The 22810-nt window shown below is 38.2% G+C and overlaps 2 protein-coding genes across 2 annotated transcripts in view; both read right to left on the bottom strand.

The window, feature by feature from the left end:
* Positions 1-22810, bottom strand: part of LOC116104569 (translation initiation factor IF-2-like) — a 186184-nt gene that overhangs the window by 100103 nt on the left and 63271 nt on the right. The gene's annotated exons all lie outside the window — the stretch shown is intronic.
* Positions 15697-18602, bottom strand: LOC116071376 (ETS translocation variant 5). Its single transcript, XM_031342854.1, has one exon. The coding sequence runs from the start codon at positions 17351-17353 to the stop codon at positions 16427-16429; it is 927 nt and encodes a 308-aa protein (XP_031198714.1). The 5' UTR covers positions 17354-18602; the 3' UTR covers positions 15697-16426.

The raw sequence follows: 22810 nt of genomic DNA, 5'->3' as shown, positions 1-22810 counted from the left end.
TAAAACACGTGATATGGTTATTTTTATTACTTGTTATTATATTATAAGTTTCCATATAGAAAAGCAATGCTCACTGCACTTAAAACTTGGAATGACTAAATGAAATTTGGGTTGGATATAAATGCTAGAACTAAGCAATCCAGAGGCTAGGAAACAAGTCCTTGACCTGTACAGAAACGCAAACTGTGTAGGATAGAAGATGCACACTGGTGAGTGCAGTATCAAGGCTGACGACATGAAGAAGACCTTCTATGCCTTAACAATACCTGCTGTTCTTATATAATACAGCCAAATGAAAATAATTTATTGGCCTAAGTCAATGTCATGACTATCTACAAAACTACCTTCTACAGAGGAACTAGGGAGGACAAAGGGGCAGTCAAGGTCAGCTAACATCAAGAAATGAAGAAGTACACATTTATCTCACCCTATTTTCTCCAGAATCTGCTTCCATGGCCTTATGGCACTCAGAAGGAATTAAAGAAAAGAAATATCTCAGCCAGACGATCTAAACCTCAAATCTTCCTCTATTTCATACATCTTAAGCTTCATCTAGGAGTCAAGGCCATTCTTCATGATTAATCATTTCTACTCTATGAAAACAGAGCCAGCCTACAGAATATTTCTCCTGCATTTAGTCTCCCATCAAAGAAAAGGATGTTATAGATGAGACATTTTATTCATGAAGCACCAACAGGTTGTTGGATCTGAGACAAACTGCCAGATTCACAACCAATTCAAGCTGAATTGGCAACATGAAAATAGCACCAATGGACAAAGCTTTAAAAAGAAAAAAAAAAAAGCAAAACACTAGATTTTTGGTCATTATCACAGCAGACTTGGAGGAAGCAATATAACTTAAGCAATTCAACTTTTAAAAAAGAAACAGAAGAGTATCATTTTACCTTATAATAAACTAATATGTGCTGATTTCTGACATTATGTATTTACACATGTAGATATAAGATTAATGTCAGCAATAACTTGAAGCTGTACATACAAATAATATTTATTATAAAGTATTTGGGAGCATTTGATATTTTCCTATCTATGAATATGTTTCATTAAAAAAGTGCATTATGTTTGGTGCCACACCCTCTTGGTCTATACAAAAGTTATAGAAAAGACCAAGTTAGTTTACAGATGAGCACCCACAAGTTTTGCATCCATTGCTATAAAGAATACTAGTGGAGGAATCAAGCAGACTGAAGTTATATCTCTTTTTGATAGACACAAGTTGATTCTAAAATATTATTAAAATATGCATCATTATTTCAATTCTGTGGCTAATTATCTGTTCCCTTTTAAGCTGCATGATACACTTAAAGTCATTAAATATTAATAGTTTTCAAATTTTAGAAAGTGAATCTTCTTTGAAGTAATTTTTCCCATGAAAAATCAGCTTCAGATAATAAAAAGCTATTATTTTCTAAAAGAAATTTTAAATGAACAGTATCAAATATGTAATATATATCAGCAACTGCCTAAATAATACAGACTTTTTAAAGGGCAACCTGGCAGGCAAGGTGGCTAGCCCCTGCACTCTGGAAGCTGAGGCAAGAGATCAGTGAGTTCTGACCAAACAGACCACACAGTTAAATCCTGGCCCTAAGAGTTAGAGACAGGACTGAAGGAGTTGAAGGGCTTTGCAAGCCCATAAGAACAACAATATCAAACAAACAATCCCCCCAGACCTCCCAAGGACTAAGGCATCAACAAGGGAGTACACATGGCTCCAGCTGCATATGTAGGAGAGGATGGCCTTGTCATCAGTGGGAGGAGAGGTCATTGGTTCCATGAAGGCTCCATAGATGCCCCAGTGTAGTGAAATTTATGGCAGGGGGTTGGAGTGGGTGGGTGGAGGAACACCCTCATAGAAGCAGGGGGAGGGAGGATGAGATAGGGTGTTTCCGGGAGGGAGGGAAACTGGGAAAGGGGATAACATTTGAAACGCAGAAAAAGAAAATACCAAATTAAAAAAAGAAAGGGTGAGACTTCTAAAAACACCTCTTTACTTCTGCCATAATATCAAAAAACCAACCAACAAAACAAATGAACATAAAAACAAAACCAAAAATCCTTTAAGTATACATCATAACAGACATATAAACTGAATCAAATTTTTGCTACAAATACTGAATACCAAGATCAGAGAATAAATATATCACTCTTAATCCCCCAAATATAAGTTGTATTTCTTAGAATCTAATCATGTGAATTAGTACACACAACACTAAAATATTAATAAATTTTTCTCCATCTGAAGTAGTTGGAACAAACCTTTATTATTACATTACCAAGAAGTAAAGTGGATCTAGGAGGCAAAACAGCACAACTAGAGACATTTATGGCAGATCTGTGTAAAACCAACATCCTTTATGTTAATTGTCTGAATCCAAGTGATTCTGTCATGAGCCCTGAGGAAGACTGGAGGGGATGAAGACTAGATAAAACTTTAAAATGGTAACATGGCAGTGGATGGATAATGAAGAAAGAAAAATCATCAGCAGAAACAAACAGAAAAGCAAGTACATGAACAGACATCAATCCAGACCCAGGCAACCCTGTCACTCAAAACCGGGCAAAACTACCCACGCAGTTTCAGAGGTCAAAAAGTTCGACTTTACCTGCTAGATGGAGATAGTACTAACATCTGCGGCGGAATTTCGAAAATCATCGGTTTCAAGACTTTTTCCTTGGCCAGATTTACAAAAGGAAACCTCTCCCACTCACTTGTATAAGTTGCCCAATGTGCTTTTAAAAGCAATCCAAGGAAAGGCAGCTGGATGCTATGAGGCATTGACCTCTACCGTAAAAGCCTGAATTCCCATCTAACAGACACACAACAAATAGCATCCAGGGATACAAGGAATGGTCCACTACGGATGCAGCGATCTGGTTACACACAAGGAAAGTAAGTTTTGGTAGTGAGACCTTTTGGCTTCCGCGTAGAGTCCGAACAGATCTGAACAGTGAGGCCGCTGCTCCCAAAGCTTAAATACAGCTACCATTATCACATAATGCAATATTCTTCCTAAAACCAGTCTAGACAGAACCAATCTGCTGAAGTCTGAAATATTTTTCTTTTATGATTATGAACAGACACAGAGCAACACCACACTTAAAGCATTAAATTATATCCACACGAGGATTTATTTCTCCAGGAGTTTTGTTGTGAATTAAAAGCTGGCATGTCTACCATGTAAAACCTACAAAAGTCACAGTAGGATCTCTTTATTACACCACACTCCTATCCTCTCTGCTTTATGTATGTACTCAAAGATAAAAGAAAAGAAAACAAAACAAAAGCAAAACACACTTTTTATATTGAAGTATTCCCTTCCCACCCAAAACACCGTGGCAATCGTTCCCGAGACATGTTGAAACATGCTATGCTCCTCTTTTATAACAATGAAGACTACCAGAAATACCATAAGAAATATTTCAGTGCTTTTGGAAAACTAAAATTCAATTTCTACTAACTTATTAATTATTTTTGTTCAGGGCTCCAGGGTTTTGACATAAACAGAAAATTCCTCTGGGAATGAGGAAGGAGGGAGGGATGGACAGAGAGAGGGAAAGAGGGAGGGAGGGAAGGAGGGAGGGATGGGAGGACGGAGGGAGGAAAGGAGGAAGAGGAGACCAAGGAAAAAATGCAGAGGAAAAATACTTTCCTTTTGAATATTAACATGACTTACATCATAACTATACCCAGCCAAACTCAGCTATAATAGTTTTAAAGACAAAAGGACCAGAGGTGTCACAGCTGACTTCAGGTGCTGTATCCAGACCCAAAGGAAACATCACCTGATTTTACTGTGCTTAATTCTCCTAATTTTCTAGTAGCCCTATAGAAACTGCTAGCTCCTTTAGTCACAAGGCCTCATAGTAGAGAATTGACCCAGCAGTTACACATCCTTGGATCATTTCACTCAGGGGATTAGTGTATTGCTGCTGCTTCTACAGGACTGAAGATCTATCAGCATTCTTCTCAAGTACCCACCTACTTCCAGTGTTTACATTGTCTTGTCTAATATAAACAGTAGTGCCATTAATTTTGGTAATCTACTTAAAGCTATAGATCACACTGAACATTTTGACATGTGTTCATTTATCTTACCCTCATATATATATATATATATATATATATATATACATATATATATATATATATATATATACATACACACATAGGCTATGTATCACCAGCCAAATTTACAAATGAATATGATGGAAAAACATAGCTGGCAAGGTATGACTCTGGGACCAGATACAAGGTCTCTAGACTCCTATATTTGCATTATCACCACAAAATTTCTATGATGCTAGTCAGTTTAATACCAATACATTGATAGTGACAGAAAATGATTTAAACTTTATCTAAAAGGAGGACTGTTTAAGTATATACTTATGCAATGAATAAATAGAATTAAGTCGAGAAAAAAGAAAAACAATGTTTATTAGTGACTGCTTGGGCCATGCATTGTGCTAGGTACTTTGTATGTTCTGTGTCTTCAGCAAGGCAAGCAGTCTCAGAAGTTCCTGTGTCCTTCAAAACTATTCTAAGGCTCACTTATATGACTCTGGCCCTCAGAATTGGCAAGGTTATATTATTCACAACTATAGAAACTGAGACTAAAACCTATAAATCACTTAATTGACCCAAGAATCACAAGTCCATTCTATGGCAGATTCTGAATGTGAACACAGTTGCCTGACCCTAAAATCATTGATGTAAATATGATATGTAAATTTTAAATTCTACACATAGGTAGCCAAAAACTAACAAACATTCTAAAAGTAGTACAAAAATATTTTTAAATAATAATACATGATAATTTATGCTTTAATACCTGCATCAATAAGTAAAATTTTAAACTTGTTTATAATCAAGTGTTTCCCATTTCTCTCATAATCATAAACTGTTTAATTCACACACTAGAATCTCTTAAGATACAATTCATATTTTATAGAAGAATATCTATACATGGCATAATGCCTAAGATTTATGGTTAAAACTAGAATAGTTAATTTTTTTCATAGTAAAGATGAAAAAATAATTAAAATGCAGACTATCCTAGATTTTAACTATTTTTGCACTAATAATCCCAGATTAAAAACTGATATGATCTTATTAGTGAAGAAATCAGGAATCCTGCACAAGACGTAGCTCCATTATGTTTGTATGAAAGCTGACTAAATTGATTCATAAATAAAGAGTTTGGGTTCCAAAATCTGTAATGGAAAGTGCTTCCTTACATAGACCTGGGTAAATTCCAACTGCAGAATAAAATATTCTGCATCCCAGGTAGAGAACAAAAGATAAATTTAATCAAAATATGTAATGCAATGACTAATAGGAATTTGCTAAATCCATACAGAGCAGAAGCTGGTGGTATTCATTTATGTTTGAGGGAGGTAAACACATCCCAAATGATAAGCTATCACCTCTTTGAAAGTATTACATAGAGAAATGCAAGAAGGTATACAGACAGTTTGAAAACGTCTAGTCTTATGGATGATGTACCTCTAAAGAGGTTTGTCAAGGAAGCTCGAGGGTTTAGCTATGATAGGATAGAGCCCTTTTCATTGAGGATGTCAATACAGATGCTGAGAAAGGCATAGTATAATGTACTCCTTTGCTATAGCAGCACAGCCTCTATTTAAATGGATTGGTTTTCAGTCTAGGATAATCTACTTCTGTCCAACACTTTCTGCCCCAAGGGAGTGACTTCTCATTCCACGCAGTGTTCAGCTTTTCACCTGTACACTGTGTCATGAACCCCAGAGCCCACTCGCTGTCTTTACTCTAATGACTGTGTCCAGCCTTTGAAACAGTCTCAGATCTACTCCTCAGACAACAATCAAAGTTGACTCAGAAATGTCTACTTCTTCAAACATTATTTGGAGTTCTACTTTTGTTATTAAGACAATAAATAGATTCAACAAGATCTCCCCCTTAGGCAAACAGACATCATTTTTGTTTCAGATTAAAAAATAAAAAAAAGTAACTGAATGCCCAGTCTTGAACTGTCTAGACAGTGTTCCCACTCAAGGGACTACAGGGACCAGATACATTATATAAATAAGTCAAGTGTATAGAGAAGCAACGGGAAGTAGTGACATCTACGATAAACCAAAAACATGCATGCTCCTTCTGAAGCAGTCGATTTCAGATGCTTAAAGAACACAGAAAACAGTAGGGCCCAAAGAATGTGAGACAAAAAGTAACAAGTGCTCTTTGTTTACTTTAGTACAACACAGCCTAATTTTTATCAATATGAATGCATCCACAGACAGCCTACTAAAATCATAGAGGCAGCCGTCCACCCTGACATCTCTCGCATGAATGAGGCGATCTCCTTACCACTGAGAGATAGCTTTTTTGTTATTACTGGGAAAGACATTGTATTGGATAAATTAACAAGTTCTATGACAGTTATGATCCAAATCTGATAACAGTTATGAATCCTACCTTCAAATAAGCTCACAGAGGAAAAAAGGGTGGACCTGTTCTGACAGTAACAGTGAGTGCCATGTGGGTGCAAATAGCCTCTGACTAAGAATAGTCACCACAACTATTGTGAGTGAAGCTTCCTGGGGCAATGGAACACACATGTCTACTAACCCCAGAGAGGGAGTCAATGACAAACCCATTCACTGGTACCACCAGAGTTCAACATGAGGAAGCATGAGTTTTACCAGAGTTACTATGAGTGAGGTGCTCAAAAGGTAGAAACCCGGAGAACACTGCACAGCTTGCAGGCAGGTTAACAGGCAGGGCGTGGGGCAGTGGACCATGAGAGTAAGGTCAAGCCAAAGGCTAGAAGCCCCAGAGTCATTGAAGGGATGGTAGGAGCTTCTCCTGCTCCTGGCACCAGACCCCTGTCACTTTGCTGCATGGCCCCCATAAAGATATTTGTGGCCATAAGTCGCATAAGGACAATGCCCCAAGCCCTTCCACATGTGGATGAGGCATCCCTAACATCTCAGACCAAGACAATAGGAAAAGAGAGGGGACCAAAATCACAGAGTTCCAAAACAGAGTTCTCCATGCTAATGAGGTACCTAGAGGCCTGAAGGGCTGAGCCAATAAGCTTCCCTCCCAGACATTCCTCCCTGCAAAAGATATTTAATCTCAGGCCCACCCTGAGAAGTGGGGTATGGTTTTACACATCCATTTTCCATGACAGTAATTTGTTCAGAACCATGGGCTGCCTCTTTTCATCAAGATCCACCATGAGGAGTCATATAGAATGCCTTTGCCTACAGATCTGCAGCCTAATCTCCAATAGAAGGCCTCTCTGCACTCCCAGACACAACTGCAACCAAACCGGCCACCCCCAAGCCAAGGACAATCATCTCTGCTGGAGCTAGCTGGAGCTCCCCATCACCCCCACCAGGACCTCCTCCCAGGCTAGATGTTGGGGCCTCCTCTCACTGGCCCCAACTTCAATTCCGTTCTCTGCTCTTCTGTAACTGGATGTCTAAGAGTTTGAGAGCCCCACAGCCCTGGCCTTTTCACAGGCCCAGGGACCCTTGAACCAACTCTGGCTTCCCCATACCTCAGACTGTGCTTTCCCACCCCTGGAGAGTTGTCTTGGTGCTTCCCTACAGCCCAGCACCCACCTCAGTGACAGCATGGGATAAGTGCAGTCAAACTCCCAGCATTCTGCCTCCCCAAGCAGTTGTGCCCTGTGGTGGAATAGACTTGGGCCTACAACTTTATAGCAGGAGAGTGTTCCTCCCAAGTGATACAGTTGGTCTAAACCTCTTCCATACAAGTCAGCTGGAATATGCTTTCTTCCAAGAAGCTGATCCGGTCTTGGAGTCTCTTTTGCAGCTTGGCTTGCCTGAGAATAGCTCTTGGCTTTTATTGCTTACTCTGACAGGGAGGGGCTAGTTAATATAGTCGATTTCAGGGACTTCCTGGAGCTCTTGTATTAGGGTCACATGTTTAAGCAAGCCTGAGGACATCCTCAGGTACCACTTACTTTTTCTTTTGAGATAGGATGGGTCTGCCTCACTCACTCGTCTGTAACTCACAAAGTAGGCTAAGCTCTCTAACCTGATGGTCTGAGGAATCTACCTGTCTCCAAATCCACCCAGTGCAGGGTATATCTAACCACTCCCACCTCAATGTTACTATTTAAAGGTTGTGTCAGCATCCCAGCTTTTTAAAGTGGGTTCTGAGATCAAATCCAGGCCCTCTGTCGAGGCAGGATTTAATGGGTCAAACCATCTTCCCAGCCTCACAGGCTTAAAAAAGTTTCCAACTGTATTGTATCAGGACAACTGGCCAATGACCAACGACCAACCAACCAAATGAATACAGAAGACACATTGTGAACATTAAACATGCTGTTGTTAGCTCATACTTTATGATACATGGAGTTATTCAGTTATTCATTTTTTGAAGAGATCTTGGCTGGCAATGAGGGAGCTAAGTTGCTGAGCACAGCACAGAGCCCAGCCCTTTTGGAAATTCTGTCTTGTAAGAACTTTGAATATTTTCAACATGGAGCCAACATAGTTTAAAGCTCATAACATATTCTTCCCATTTTGTCTTCCACTAATGGGATACAATTTGGAACTAGCTCCTGCACGGCATACTCGAGATGGAAGCCTCTTCCACGGTTTATATCATAACGTTAACATTTATCACTTTTATATTTGCTCATTAAATTCTTAGAGGTTCTTCATGATGAAAGGTAAGGAAAAGTTCCCCATGCCAGGATTCTGTCATCAAATATTTCTCTGGCTTTCCCACTTGAGCCTACTTTTTCTTGCCAAAGCCACTCAAAGTCCTGAACCTTTGTCCTGTGCCGCTGTTACATACCCACTCCAGGCCTTCTTAGCCCCTGCTTATTTCATATGTCATGGATAGAGTCACTGTTTAATCAAAAAGGTCACCTGAGCTTCTTTTATTTTAACTGGGAGGGTAAAGGTATACGTTACTTATTGAAAAAGTTTTCATTTTTAATTACTATGCTCTCTTCTCTGACAAGGTCAGAGAGAAAGATATTGTGGAGAGAAATATCTGTAAAATATATACTAAAGTATTCATTTGGAACATAAACTAACAATAAGATTTGCATTAAGAATTCCTCTGAGGGAGGGCAAATATAGTCAGCATTGAGAGCATCCGTTAGAAATTCTTAATGGTTTTATTATGAGCAGCGTTGATAATTAAAGCCTTTCTCCTCTTGGAAGCCACGTTAGAAGGCAGAGGATGGGGTGTAAACCAAAATCTTACCACAGATTTTATAAAACTGCACATCCATTTTCGAATGTCACCTCTCCTCTCTTTATTTTAACACTGGATAAGAAACAGATGGTAGCAATTCAATGTCACAAAATTCACCACCTGCCCTCCCCATCAAAGCACCCATTTCCAGCAAGTACCCATCTCTGTACTATTGCGGCAAGGGCTGTTTGGCCAGACACGTTCAGGCCGTGGGCAACTCTGACTCAGGCTCACTCTGAGACCTGCTTTCTTTAAAGTCAGTACAGATGTCGGGAGCAGTGGCTCACTTTGGCCATCTGGGAAAAGAACTTCTATTGCATAATTTCCTCCATATAGCATCCTTCGGAAAGAGGGCTTCAGAGGAATAGCGACAGTCCTACTTAAATATTTATTTTCTGTGGCAAAGCCATTTAAATTCCACAACAGTGAATTAAATTTGGTCCTGAGTAGATCAACATGTGTAGTCAGTCTGTGTCAGAAACAACAGTAACAAAGAATAAGAAGTGACTGCACTTAGCCTGAAAGTATATAATGCATTTATCTGTATGTTTTCAACCAAGCTCTAGAATAGTCCTCAGAGATCTTCATTCTCATTCACTTACAGATAAGGACGCTGAGATGTAGACTGTGTAAATAACTTACTCAAAGTCCCCACTGCAAATCAGTCCCTGGGAAATCCAGGGCCTGAATCTCTAATACACATCTTCGTATACTGTACCACTCCAGAGAAACATCTAGTATTTTGAAGCACATTTCATGTATCTTCAACTTGCTATCTAAACAAAATATATGTGTAATAGAAACTGGAACACATTAATAGGACTTGACCCTAAATAATCTCGGTAAATTTTACTTTAAATTTAGAGGGTTTTTGTTTTGTTTTGTTTTTAAATATCAAATAATTGAAGGTGAGACAATGTGAATGTGAATGGAACAGAGAAATGTGGAAGTCCCTTGTAGGCTCACATGCTTGCCTCTCCTGGTGTCTACGTGGGGAGGATTATGGAAACTTTTGGACAAGGGTCCCAGTAAGGCTTATGGGTTGTAAGCTAGCAGCCTGCCACTGACGTTCTCTGCTTTTGACTGAAACCCTGTCAATAACCAGTAAATTCAGGTTCCATATACCCAAACCATTCTCAACACCAAGCCCAAGCCATTTTTGCTGCCAAACCTTTCCAGTCAACACTGGCTATACACTCTCTCAAACTGTGAACTAAATAAAATCTGTCCTAAATACTCATCTTTTATATGTTTTTTTTCTACAGCAGTGAGAAAAGCAAGCAATACATTAGTCAGTTACTCAAAACCTAGCTTTTGACTCTAAATTTAACTTCTACCAATGCAACAACAAAGTTACTGTTGGATTGTTAGTATCACAATGTAGAGTCCCTGTAGAGATAGGGACAGAGTAAATACAATTGTGTCTATGAAAATGTTAAAGTAAAGCACTGCTTATTAAGAAAAATCACAACTGCAACTTTTCTTCTTGGAATGATGCTAAATAAAGCTTGTCATGTAACTTTCTTTATATAGGCTGCAGAGCACACACAGATACAAGGATTTGTGTTAAAGCAATGCAATTTTAACTTACATGTCCTTTAATATCACCTAAAAAGTGAGATATTAATTCACTTCCCTTTCAACTTATAACATCTGAACACACTGATTTTCCCATTCATTTTTTTCAGTTTCCTATTAAATTCCAAATTTGGATGCATTAAATTTTACACTCAGAATTATAAACCCTACCTTAGAAAATAAATCTTTAGAAGCACTGTTTTAAAATTAGCATAGTTGGTGACACAAAATATTTTAATATCCTGTAACTTCCCTGTAAGTTATGAGAAATCAAGTATTTTGAATAATATATATATGCACATATGTATTATGAGAAATCAAGTATTTTGAATAATATATGTGTGTAGATAGATAGATAGATAGATAGATAGATAGATAGATAGATAGATAGATAGATGTTGAATATTTACTTAGGAAAGTTCATACAGTGTATTTTTATCATAACCTTTCTCATCTACAACGTCTTTCCAATGCTCCCGGCATTACCCACCCAACAACAGGCTCTTTCTTTTTCATAAAACAAACAAAAGGAGGAGAAATAGAAGCCACTAAAAGGAATGAAGTCACTGTAGGTTGACAACCTACTGCTGAGCATGGCATGCACTTGTGTGCACTTGATGACACAGTCTTACTCCACTGACGGAACCTGATTGTCTTTATCCCAGTACCTATCATCTCCTGGAACCGTGAACTCAATAGGTATGAAACACCTAGCAAGATACACATTGGCACTTGCAACTAAATATAATATGTTTGTAGAGTTTTGTTGTTGCTGCTTTTCCCTAAACCATCATTGAAATGCAGAGCAAGCCCGTAAAGCTGGAAAATTTATGTCTTTGATAACACTGACCTTCTTAAAGATGAATTTCTTTCCCTTTGTGGCTAAAGAGACCACTATAGAGTTTCATGACAAATGAAAAAAAAATCTACCTCCTTCAATGATGAATTATAACTCTCCATACCAGTTCTGAGGAAGCTCGCTTAGACATTAATTCTGGGATGGACAAGACTCCTGCTTCTGATGTTTATTTAAAAATTAGGAAAGAAGTACACAATCTGCTTTAGGGTAACAATGTCTGGAATCCAGACACTTTAGGTCAGAGTTCCAAAGAGAACTCTGGGGGGAACTCTATCCCCCTATCCATAGGAGTAAAACTTATGTTTGTTGTTAAATACCACAACATCAGGTCTCATGCAGGACTAAGTCACATGGATATACCACAGGATAGATTATAGTTTGTATTTTAGAAACTAATAAACTGAGGATTCTTAATATGCTTATTTTTCCTTAAAAGAGGTCTTGGGTAGTCATACTGCTAATACCAATTTCTTAAAGAAAATTGTAAAATAACAATGTTTTAAAAAACCTACAGTAACAAGACATCAGTGTTTCTAGTCTGACCAGAACTCTGAAGACCTCAATTTGAATTCTATTTCTATCATTTCAGGTTCTTTCCCCTACATGTTTATTAAGATATAAAATATAATTCTAAGACCTATTTTTTTAAGATATAAAAAGCATCCAAGAGACACCATATTATTACTCTTCTCTTCATTAGTGTATAGTCAGGTTTGTAAGGAATGCATGTATTATACAAATACATCACTTTATAAATGTCCAGTGTGAAAAACTTGTTAACTGGGTTATCATGTTTCCCAAAAATTCTACATATTAATACAATTTTAGTTTTCTTCCTTCCCTCCTTCCCTTCCTCCCTCCCTCCCTCCCTCCCTCCCTCTCTCCCTCCCTTCCTCCCTCCTTCCTTTCTTTCTTCCTTTAACACTGCTGATTGAAACTACAAGCTATCCAAGGGCTCTAACAGTGAGTTCCAAGCCTTGCCCTTAACAGGACAAAAGACCCAGATGGAAATGATGAAGAGACACATAAAAAGATAATCAGGTACTTGAGGCCAGGTAAGCATGCATGGGGCTCCTGTTCCTAAGGGGAGACTTGCTTATTTACTGTATCAGCTTCCATCAAAGGCAGGTGTTAGGATATTTTCTGTTAATTCCCTGCACTTATATCTGGCTTGCCTCTGGCAGCAATAGCATAAGCACACTCTTGGTAGTATTAATTTCCTGACAACAACCGCCATTGCTTCCGTATCTTGCACCTTCTCCCACTAATGCAGTCTGAGTGTCATAATCACTCCTTGCCTAATAGGCATAGAAATTTGTGATTAGATAAACATTTACCTCTAGGAACATCTAATTTCAAATAAACAGTGTATTAACTCTAAGGCACTACAAATACTATTAATTGTGTTTAAAGTATTTATGGTCCTCGTGGTGGTATTCTCAAAAATATACGAAATAAACCAACCAATCAAGTGAAAAGAACTTAACCCTTATAGAATATAATTATTCCAGCAACAACATCCTGTATTTGAACCCGTAAATTTTTCTCTCCCTCAAAACACAAAAGTAGACAGTGTTCTTGTACTCATGAATTTATAGTCCTATATTTAGCTTTTAGTGTTGTAACTCATACTTCTGGATCTCAAACATTTAACCTTAACATATTATAACCTTTAAAATGATTTTAAAAAAAAACAAAAAACAAGTTACACACTTCTAAATTATTTGTCTTGTGAAAACACTTAAGCTAAGACCTGACTGTGAATCTGCTTATGTAAATAAATTTAGGGCAGTGATTATTTCTTCTGCACAGAACAGGCTCTCTGACACGATATTTGGAAAAGAAAACCAGAAGTTGGAAGAACAGGTTTCTCTTGCAATAATTTGATGTGTAACTTTGAACATGCCATTAAATTTTTCTTTGTGTCAGATTCTTCATCTGTATAACAAGAGAGAAAATTAAATGATTTATAAAGGTTAATGTCACCTTTCAAATCTACCATCTGATTTGAATCTTTTATTCAGATGAATTAAAGTGGCAGGTTCATAAATCATCTGAGAGATGCAATGTGATGGTTCATGTAAGGTTTTCCTGGGTGGGAGCCAGGGACCTGCATCTTGGCTTAATTTTTAAAAAAACAAAACCAAACAAAACAAAGCTCTAAGTAAATTTAGAGCTAGTAGAATCTGACAGCTTGTTCTGCAGAAGACAGTATTACTTGAAGCGAGCATTAGGCCATATTTGGGAAGTATCTAAGACGGCAGAGCAAAGTAGATTTTATTATGCCTTTATTTAATGCTGCGCTTCAGAAAAATCACAAATCAGTTTCATTAAATTTAAACACAGACACATTTAAAACTTGGCAAAGAGGATAATGAAGACCGATCATTTCTCTAACCTATCTGGTACAGGCAGTCTGCAACATTCTGTGATAAGATTTAAGTTATTCAACCCTGATACAAAAGTGGGTTCAAGTGCGCAGTGGTCAAGTGTAGAAACATGAGAATGAGATTATTCTCAATCTCTTCTAAATGTCCTTTCTTTAAAAAAGAAAATAAAATTGGAGAATATAAAGGTGCATTCAATTAAAAAAAAAAACAGGAAGGAGAATATAAAACGCTACTAAGAAAGCATGGTGCTGCTACAGATGAGAAAAGAATGTGCCGATTTCCATTCCCCCTTGATGCTTTAATTAAAATTACATATACAGCAGATACTCTCCAGCTGCCAGCCCCAAGTTTGTAATGAACAGAGAGACTTACTGCACAGTCTCTTATCATTGCAGTTCCCTCGGGGACAAAAGTATCGATCTCTTTCATTGAATAAATACTAAAGTAACAACAAGAATCCATTATGTCTGACCTAACAAGAATTTTTAATTGAACAAGATACTGTCTGAATGCTCAAGGAAGAGTGGATACACTATCACTTTCTCTTCTCTCCTTAAAGCTAGAGGTTTAAAGGGCAAAGAGTGAGTGAATTAACAAAATCACCTGATTTCCAAAGCACTCACAACATGCGACTTTCTAGCTGAAAAACAAAGTAGTTTTTACCTTCCCCCAAATTTGACCATTTGGTTTCCATAGTTTGAAAGTAATATTTATACCAGCAAGTAGTTATTAAATAAATTTTACATTCACCATAGTAGAAGAAATTAAGATAGATTAGTAACTTCTTCCAAACATCACATTCATGTCAGATGAATAGTAGCTCGGGTCCAAGAAGTTCTTAAACTTCCTAAGGCCCTGGACTTAAACAAGGTCCCTGTCTTTGCGGTTTCATGATTTAGCAGGATAAAGAAGGAAGTTCTGCGTTCTGCTATGATACATAGATTGAACTTTGGATCTAGAGAAAGCTGTAGTTGTGCCTTTAGGCTGAGATGCTCTCAAGTTCTTAGAAGCTGGCACCCCAAAAGAGGGAAAGAGAAAGCAAGAGCCTTTATTTTTACATTTCTGAGTCTGAGACTACGAAAACAGCAGCATCCTTGCTGACCCAGCTTGTAATATCCACTCATCTTAAATGTTCGCTTAAGCCTGTGGGGGGGGGGGGGGAAATCTGTACCAAAAGCAGCATTTGAGTTAACTAAAATAAAAAGAAGGACAAGAAAACCAGCATATGGTAGACATGAATCAAATCCAGGGCAACCTAACTCTGGAAGAAAAATGCAGAGATTCAGCCAGTCGCTCAGTGAAGGTGCAGGGGTGTGACAAGCACTTGCATTTGTGACTTACTCTACAAACACATGTTAGAATGTAAAGCTTATAGTCCTGCTAAACTGTGTCTGTGACCTGCCTGAAGAAAAGAAAATTAAATGCATAGGGATAAAATGTATAAAACAGCCTAGAAATTTATTCTGTGCTGATAGTATATATAGGAGATATTATTAATAATGCATTCTAGTGTCCTTGTTTAATTTTTCCACCTAAATTATTTCATGTATAAATATTGTTTGAGCCTCCCTATCATAAACTTCTTTTTTTTTCAGTTTATATAAACTGTTTTTTCCTCAAAACAATCACCAAAAGCAAAATGATCCCCCCCTCAAATCAAAGCAGAACAAAATACTGTCATGTTTGTCATCTTTCTAAAACAAGCCATCTGAGCTCAGCCATGTGACTGGGAGGAGGAGGACTTGATTTACCTATGGTGACCGCTCGCTTGGCTGGAAGGCCCAAGAGGAGCAGCGGTCTGACAACCACGGAGTGAGTAACAGCTCTCCTGGCCTCCCCAGTTCTGGACTACAGGGGGAAAGATTTCAGGAGCATACAAGAGTTTTGCAATTCCAAGCCGCAATGGTCCGAGTCTCCCCAACCCAGCCTTATCAACTTTCCTAGGGGTGTGCAGTTTCTTTCCAAAGAATTGTGCAAGTCAAAGCCTCCTGTGCGAAGAAGGCATTTTAGTAGTCCATGATCAACGCAGATTGTCATACACTCCGTCCCCTTTCATGGGCGCTAACCTGAACACGATGCTCTACTGCTCTGCACATACTGGCCATGGTGGCAAGGAGGGGGACTTCCATGTCTCCCCAGGAATTGGTGGTTTTTCTGTCTCTCCCTGTTCCCACTCCCTAGCCAAGGTATTGTCTTTAAGGGTGTCGAATCCAGAGACAGCTTGGGTTCTCCCGATAATACTCAAAAGGGCAAGCTTTAGGAACAGCCAAGAACACAAACAAAACCACTGCCCTTGTTCGCCTGAATGAGGACTGCTAGCTCTAGGGTTTGGCTACTCAGCCATTCAGAAACTTAGTAAGCGAAGCCTTCAGCATAGGGGAGGCTGCTGCAGCGATCCATGTCCAGGAGGTAAGCAGGGTTGTCTTCGAAGTGAGTTAGCGGCAGCGTGTCCTCCTCATTGAGGGGGCATTCCGATTCTGCCTTCAGGAACAGGCGCTGATTATCCGGGAAGGCCATGGAGAAAAGTGCATCCGGGTCACAGACAAACTTGTAGACGTACCGTTCCCCAGCCACCTTCTGCATGATACCTTTCTCATAGTAATAGCGGAGAGAGCGGCTCAGCTTGTCATAGTTCATGGCTGGCCGATTCTTCTGAATACCCCAGCGACGGGCAACCTCTTCTGGTTCTATGAGCTTAAATTCTATGCCTCGGCCAGTCCAGGCGATGAAGTGGGCATTGGCTGGGTCATCCAGAAGGGTGACGAGGAACTGCCACAGCTGCAGAGAGCCTCGCCGTTGATAAGGGGGCCCCTCTCGATACATGGTGAGCTCCTGCTTGACTTTGCCTTCAAGCCTTTCGGGCACCACACAAGTGTCATCAAAGTATAGCCTGGGGTCCTTTTCGTATGGGAATCCTTCATGGTTGCTGGAGAAATACCCGCCTCTCATGTAGGATGACTGGCAGTTAGGCACTTCTGAGTCAGCACAGTAATCTCGAGGCTCTTGCTTGATTCCCATAGGTGACTGGAACCCATGTGCTGGGGGACCAGGCATCCCAGGGACCCCATGTTCATAGAGTGGGTCATGGTATTCCTGCTTGAATCCCTGAAGGGGTGGCAGAGCTGCGGGGACTATGGGCTCTGACATCTGCAGGTGGTAGCTGGAGTGATTATCTCCAGGAACTCCTGACTGAGGAGGGAAGGGATGGCTGGGCTCAGACAGCTGTCTCTGAAATCTCTGTTCTGATGGATACTGGCTTTCAGGCATCATCTTTGGCATTTGCAGGGGCTGATGTGGTGGCCGGGGGATCGCAAATGTTTGTTGCTGTGATCCAGGTTCTGGAAGCGAGTGAGGGGTCGGGGCGGGACCCACCCCTTGAACTGGGCCGGCTCCAGGGGCAAGAGCTGAGGTCCATAAACTTCTTTTATGCTTATTTATTTATTGGGGAGGTCTATATGTCATGATGGGCATTCAGAGGTCAGAGACCAACTTTCAGGAATCAGTTCTCTCTTTCCACTGTATCAGCCCCAGGGACAAGCTCAGATATGACAACAAGCACATGCATCCTTATGAGCAATGTGAATCTTATTATAAAAATGTAGGAAAATATTAATTCAAAATCAAGCTGAAATGAATTTATTAGTATCCCAGGACATTTCTATCATCAAAAAGGTGACAATATTTACCAAGCTTCCTAAGATCTTACTGTTAAATAACAATGATAATGTGAGGTTTATCCATGGGTTACTTCAGGTACTGGGCTTTTTAAATTTAGATCAAAAAAGATGTTTGTCTCAGCTATAAAATACATTTTGGAAAAATGAAAATAATATTAAATTCTAAATTATTAAAATTAGAAAGTCAATGGCTCCAAATTCCTATACCTATATACTGTTATGTCTAACATCTTTACGGAAATTTGCAAACATGGAAAGAGAACTACAGACATATGTTTCCTACCCACAAATGCTACCCACAAACATCAGGTAAGGAAATATTGAATCAATGCAATATATGATACACAACTTTCTTTCTCCAACAGAAATCATGGTAAAATTGAATAGTTTTTTCTTAAAAACAAGAACTGTCCTCTCGCTATTAAGCACATTCAGATAAAAGCCATGTTGGCTATACCTTATGAGCATGTATGAACATATTTAACCAAGTGAATTTTTTACATTTATTTCATGCATATGAGAATTGGTCTACACATATATGTACCACATTCCTATGAAAATTAGAAGATATTAATTATCTGGATGGTTGTGAGCAACCATATGGGTGCTTGAAATCCAACTTAGGTCCTCTGTGAGAACAACAAGTACTGTTAACCTCTGAACATCTCTCCAGCCCCAGTGTTCTAAAATTCACTATATAAGTAAATCTTAGAAAGACCTATATGATGGCACTATAGCAGAAGGAGACTCAAAGCCAAAAGATAATATAAAAAACACCTGCCAAGCGGTAGTGGTGCACACCTTTAATCCCAACACTTGGGAGGCAGAGACAGGTGGATTTCTGAGTTTGAGGCCAGCCTGGTCTACCAAGTGAGTTCCAGGACAGCCAGGGCTGCACATAGAAACTCTGTATTGAAAAACCAATAAGAAATACCAAAAATCCAAATTCAGAAAACCCCTAAGATACACTCCCTTCTCTGTGTGTGATTGTGCAGAATCAAGAAGACCAGATAGACTACAAGAATAGAATCACTGTTAGAATCATAATAGATACATTATCTAAAGTGGTAAAAGTTACTGTTGAGTTTGTGATCAAGTTGTATTTGCCTGAATAAAAATCCAAGACATAAAGAGTTTAATTAAATATAAAAATTAACATGCCAGGGTTTCATATTCAATTTATATTATGACAGGGAATTCTTCTGAAATATCAGTACATATTGACATATACATTTTGCAAGTTTAAAGGAAAAGACATTCCAAAATGCAAATTTTTAAAGTCTGTAATTCTTAATGTTTAAATTGGATCTAAGATCAAAATGTCATCAATTGAAACTAATTTAGCACATTATCTTACTCTTTGTGCCAGGGTCTCCCACTTTCTGGAAGTAACTGACCTCCACAATATGTTGTAATGCTTTTATCCAAAAATAATAAAAAAAAAAAACAGTTCATTTCAGTGCTTTCAGTTATTCATCATTGTACATAGCCATAAATTTTCAACCTAGGGATGCTAGCCAGTTATCTCATTTTTTATACCCTTAGAAAACTACTTAAGACATTAGATTCTTTAATCTTTTATTGTATACACTTTTTGCACATGGAGATTAGAGGTTGTTTACAACACAAAATAAACCCACTGCATTCTTCTCCTGGAGTTCAAAGCCCTGTGTACTTAACAACTTTACTTTTAATTAGACCAAAGAGATAAAAAGTAACTCCTCTTATTAGAGCATGGAGCTAAAAAATACAGAAAACAGAGCCAGAAGCGTCAGGTACATGCTTGTCCTGCCACAATGCAAAAGTCCGTGAATTAATAGCATGTGGAGGAGGATCTGAATAGTGCATCAGATGACAAAGGTCACCAGCAGAAAATTAGGTTTCTCCTATCCAAAACCAGTATTTGTTGATAGGATTCATCAAGGTTGTCCTTGGTAGATTCTAATTTCTCAGAGATTCAGAAATATTAATCAAGTAGACACAGATGACAAAAGCCAGCTCAAGTAGGTTGTGCAAGCCTAAGGAATTGCTCACAATACTCAAAAGGATTGAGTTTGTTTCCTTGCTTGCTCTTTTTGTGGTGATGTGGATCAATGGCAGGATCTTATATGTGTCAGACAAACACAGTACAACTGAGCTCTGCTCCTGTCCTCCAAATGAGCGTTAGTTTGAACTTCTAAGATCTCTCTCCATTCTACCTTTAAATAGGAATCCCCTGCAATTCCCATACTTTCTTGCCAATAGTGAAAAGTATACAGATGCCTGGCTATAGCCAGGAAAGATGAGACACCTTTCCTAACTGTATAATTAACCAAACCTATTGCCATGCCTCTTCTAGCTTATAGCACTTAGACTGTATACACAATTGAGTATTATTTCCAGACATACCCTAGACTCTTAGAACAATGTATCCTTTATCTTTTACCACATTCTAGAGAACACAAAAGATAAACAACATAATTTCAGTACTCGTACTGTTTACCATAGGTCAAGTATACAACTCTAGATTACAATTCTCCATTTTATTAGGAAACAGTGAATTTGGACCTATTTCCTAATGCTTTCCATTCACAATAGCTGCCTTCATGGATTAACAACTTGACACAGAAAGCAAAACTTCATATAATACACACTGGAATTAATTTTATTGGATATATATGGACAGAAGTGTAGAAAAGAAAACGAGAGAGGAGAATCTGAATTTTCATGTTATGCATAGTGGATCCTTCAGAATACATGCATCTCAAAGGCCTTTTTTATTACATCTTTCCAAGTGTGTAATTACTCTGAACAAAATCTAAATCTAGATTTGGGTTCTTTACTACATTTGGCTATCTGTGATTCTGACTGTGGGGACTGTAGTTTAATAAAAGGTTAATTAACGCAGCTGTGGCCTACATGGAACATTTTCTAGGCTAAGATGATTTCAGTTCAGCTCCCTGGGAAAAAAAATCAGTTGACTGGAATTCTTGGCTTTCTCCCAGGCAGTTTCTTGAAAAGGTTACCGGCTTAATTGAATGAAAGCAGAGTCTGCAACCATCAACAATTATCTATAGAGCAAGACTTGTTATTAGGCTGAATAAAATCAAAGGTAGGAACCAACCACAATTATTTATAGAGCAGTTTAGTTTTTAATACTGGCCAGATTAAGAGCATCTGCCACTACTGTGAAAATTTCCTAAAAGTCTAGTTTTTTTTTTTTTTCCTGGCATAAAGACACCACACATTTATGTATGTGAACCATCTACTAAAAGTGACTTCTATTTATTTAGAAACTGTCATGATTAACTAATAACCGGAAAGAAAGAGAACCAACATGAAACTAACATTCAACTTCATTGTGTTTTTTATCCACAGCAATGAAGCCAGCACATAGACTGTCTGCCCCTGCCTCTTCTTTTCTTTATGATATGTGCGCTGCTTGCTGTCCCAGTACCTATAGCTACTTGGTTCATCCCAGAAACTCTCTCTGTTCCTTTGGATACTGAGTGGCCATAATTTTCATGCAGAATATGTGAAATGACTAAGTGACTTAGTCACACTGGCATGTCACAGGCAGTGTTAGGACACAACATTTAAGTAAGGCTTTTTGTTGAAACCACAGTGTCGACCATTCTGCTCAAATGAATAAGATTTAGGAGCATGGATGATTTTCGAATTATACTGGAACTAGTTGTTTTTCAAATGTTTAAAGACAACTGATACTCCATAACTGATAGCCAGTTTCAACTATTAAAAGGATTAAGTCCCAATCGCTGGTCTCCCAATTTTGATAGCAGCCCAAGATTTCAAATGCATTTTGTAAAACTTTAGCTAAGTAGATTAGATTTATCTTCACAGCAACGCACAATTTTAATGACATTTCTAGTAACTGATTTTTCAGCAGGTTTTTTTTTTAGCTTTTTAACAAAAGCTATAAATCCATCAAAGATAAAAATATGTAAGTCATTCTAGACAAAGTTAAAAAAGACAAGAGGTTTTGATTCGCTGATGAAATGGTGGAAATGTATAGTTTAAGATGAAGGTAGAGGGAAAAAATCAAAGTCTTCAACCCTATTTTATCTATTAGAGGTAAATCTCTTACCTGATCATTATTGAATAAGTGTGACTATGCACAGGTCAGAGCCCAGAATAGGCAAGATGAGCGTGAGAAGCTAGTCGTTCAGGTTGACATCCCACACACGCTCAGTTTAGTGTAGGACAGAACAAGGGTGATGACTAATGCACTGTTCAGGGAATGTAAAAGTAAAAGCAAAATTTTTAAAAATGGCTGCACTAGGGAACATAGTAGTGAGATTAGTACTTGTTCCCGATAAAACTAAAACATATATGAGATAAAAATAGAATTTACTGAGAAAGATTTCTAGTGAAGAAATTCAGACATTGAGCATACTGGATTTCACACAAAATACATTAAGACATATAAACTGCATTATAGATGTACTATCTATGCATAATGTAGAAGAAAGAAAATCATAATGCTGTAGTCTAAGACAACCAGTCATATGCCATGTGTGACACTGATTTAAAAAATGGCTTTAGCTATTGTATATGAAATATAACCTTCCTAGGTAACTCTTAATTTCTAGGTACCACTCTCAACAGAGGATGACACTAAAAGACAAACTTATAAGGATGCCATTCTAAGCCCTTTTCTGATCTCTGGTTTACCAATTTAGTATGATCTTTCCCTAACATCTCTAGTGTCACTTGAAGTCTGATGTCTAGCCTGGATGAACTTGGCTGCTTGAAAGAACAGTATTTTAAGCATTGGATTTTTAGATGTGTTCCCCTTTGCCTCAAATACTTTGTTTTATTCTTTGGCAAATAGTTCTTTTAGAACTTATTATGAATATTAATTCTGATGAAAGGATACATTGTCTTTTCCCCTTTTTGTAGGTTAAGATCTCCTTGCAAATGCTATACAGTAACAATACGCTGTGTGTGGGATTTGATCATAATTTCTTAATCAGTTTTCTTTCCTTCAAATTCATACATGCAATCAATTTGAAAGTGTCAATATTTTGAGTCCTTAAACCACCTAAGTAAATCAATGTCT

Source organism: Mastomys coucha, unplaced genomic scaffold (assembly GCF_008632895.1).
Source record: "Mastomys coucha isolate ucsf_1 unplaced genomic scaffold, UCSF_Mcou_1 pScaffold22, whole genome shotgun sequence".
NCBI classification, from domain to species: domain Eukaryota; kingdom Metazoa; phylum Chordata; class Mammalia; order Rodentia; family Muridae; genus Mastomys; species Mastomys coucha.
Note: the sequence above shows the minus strand (reverse complement) of the source record. Positions and strands in the feature narration are given on the sequence as shown.

What these genes read in the sequence shown, in the direction of transcription:
- LOC116071376 (XM_031342854.1), bottom strand. Translation starts at nt 17,353, where the DNA reads ATGCCAAAGATGATGCCTGAAAGCCAGTATCCATCAGAACAGAGATTT.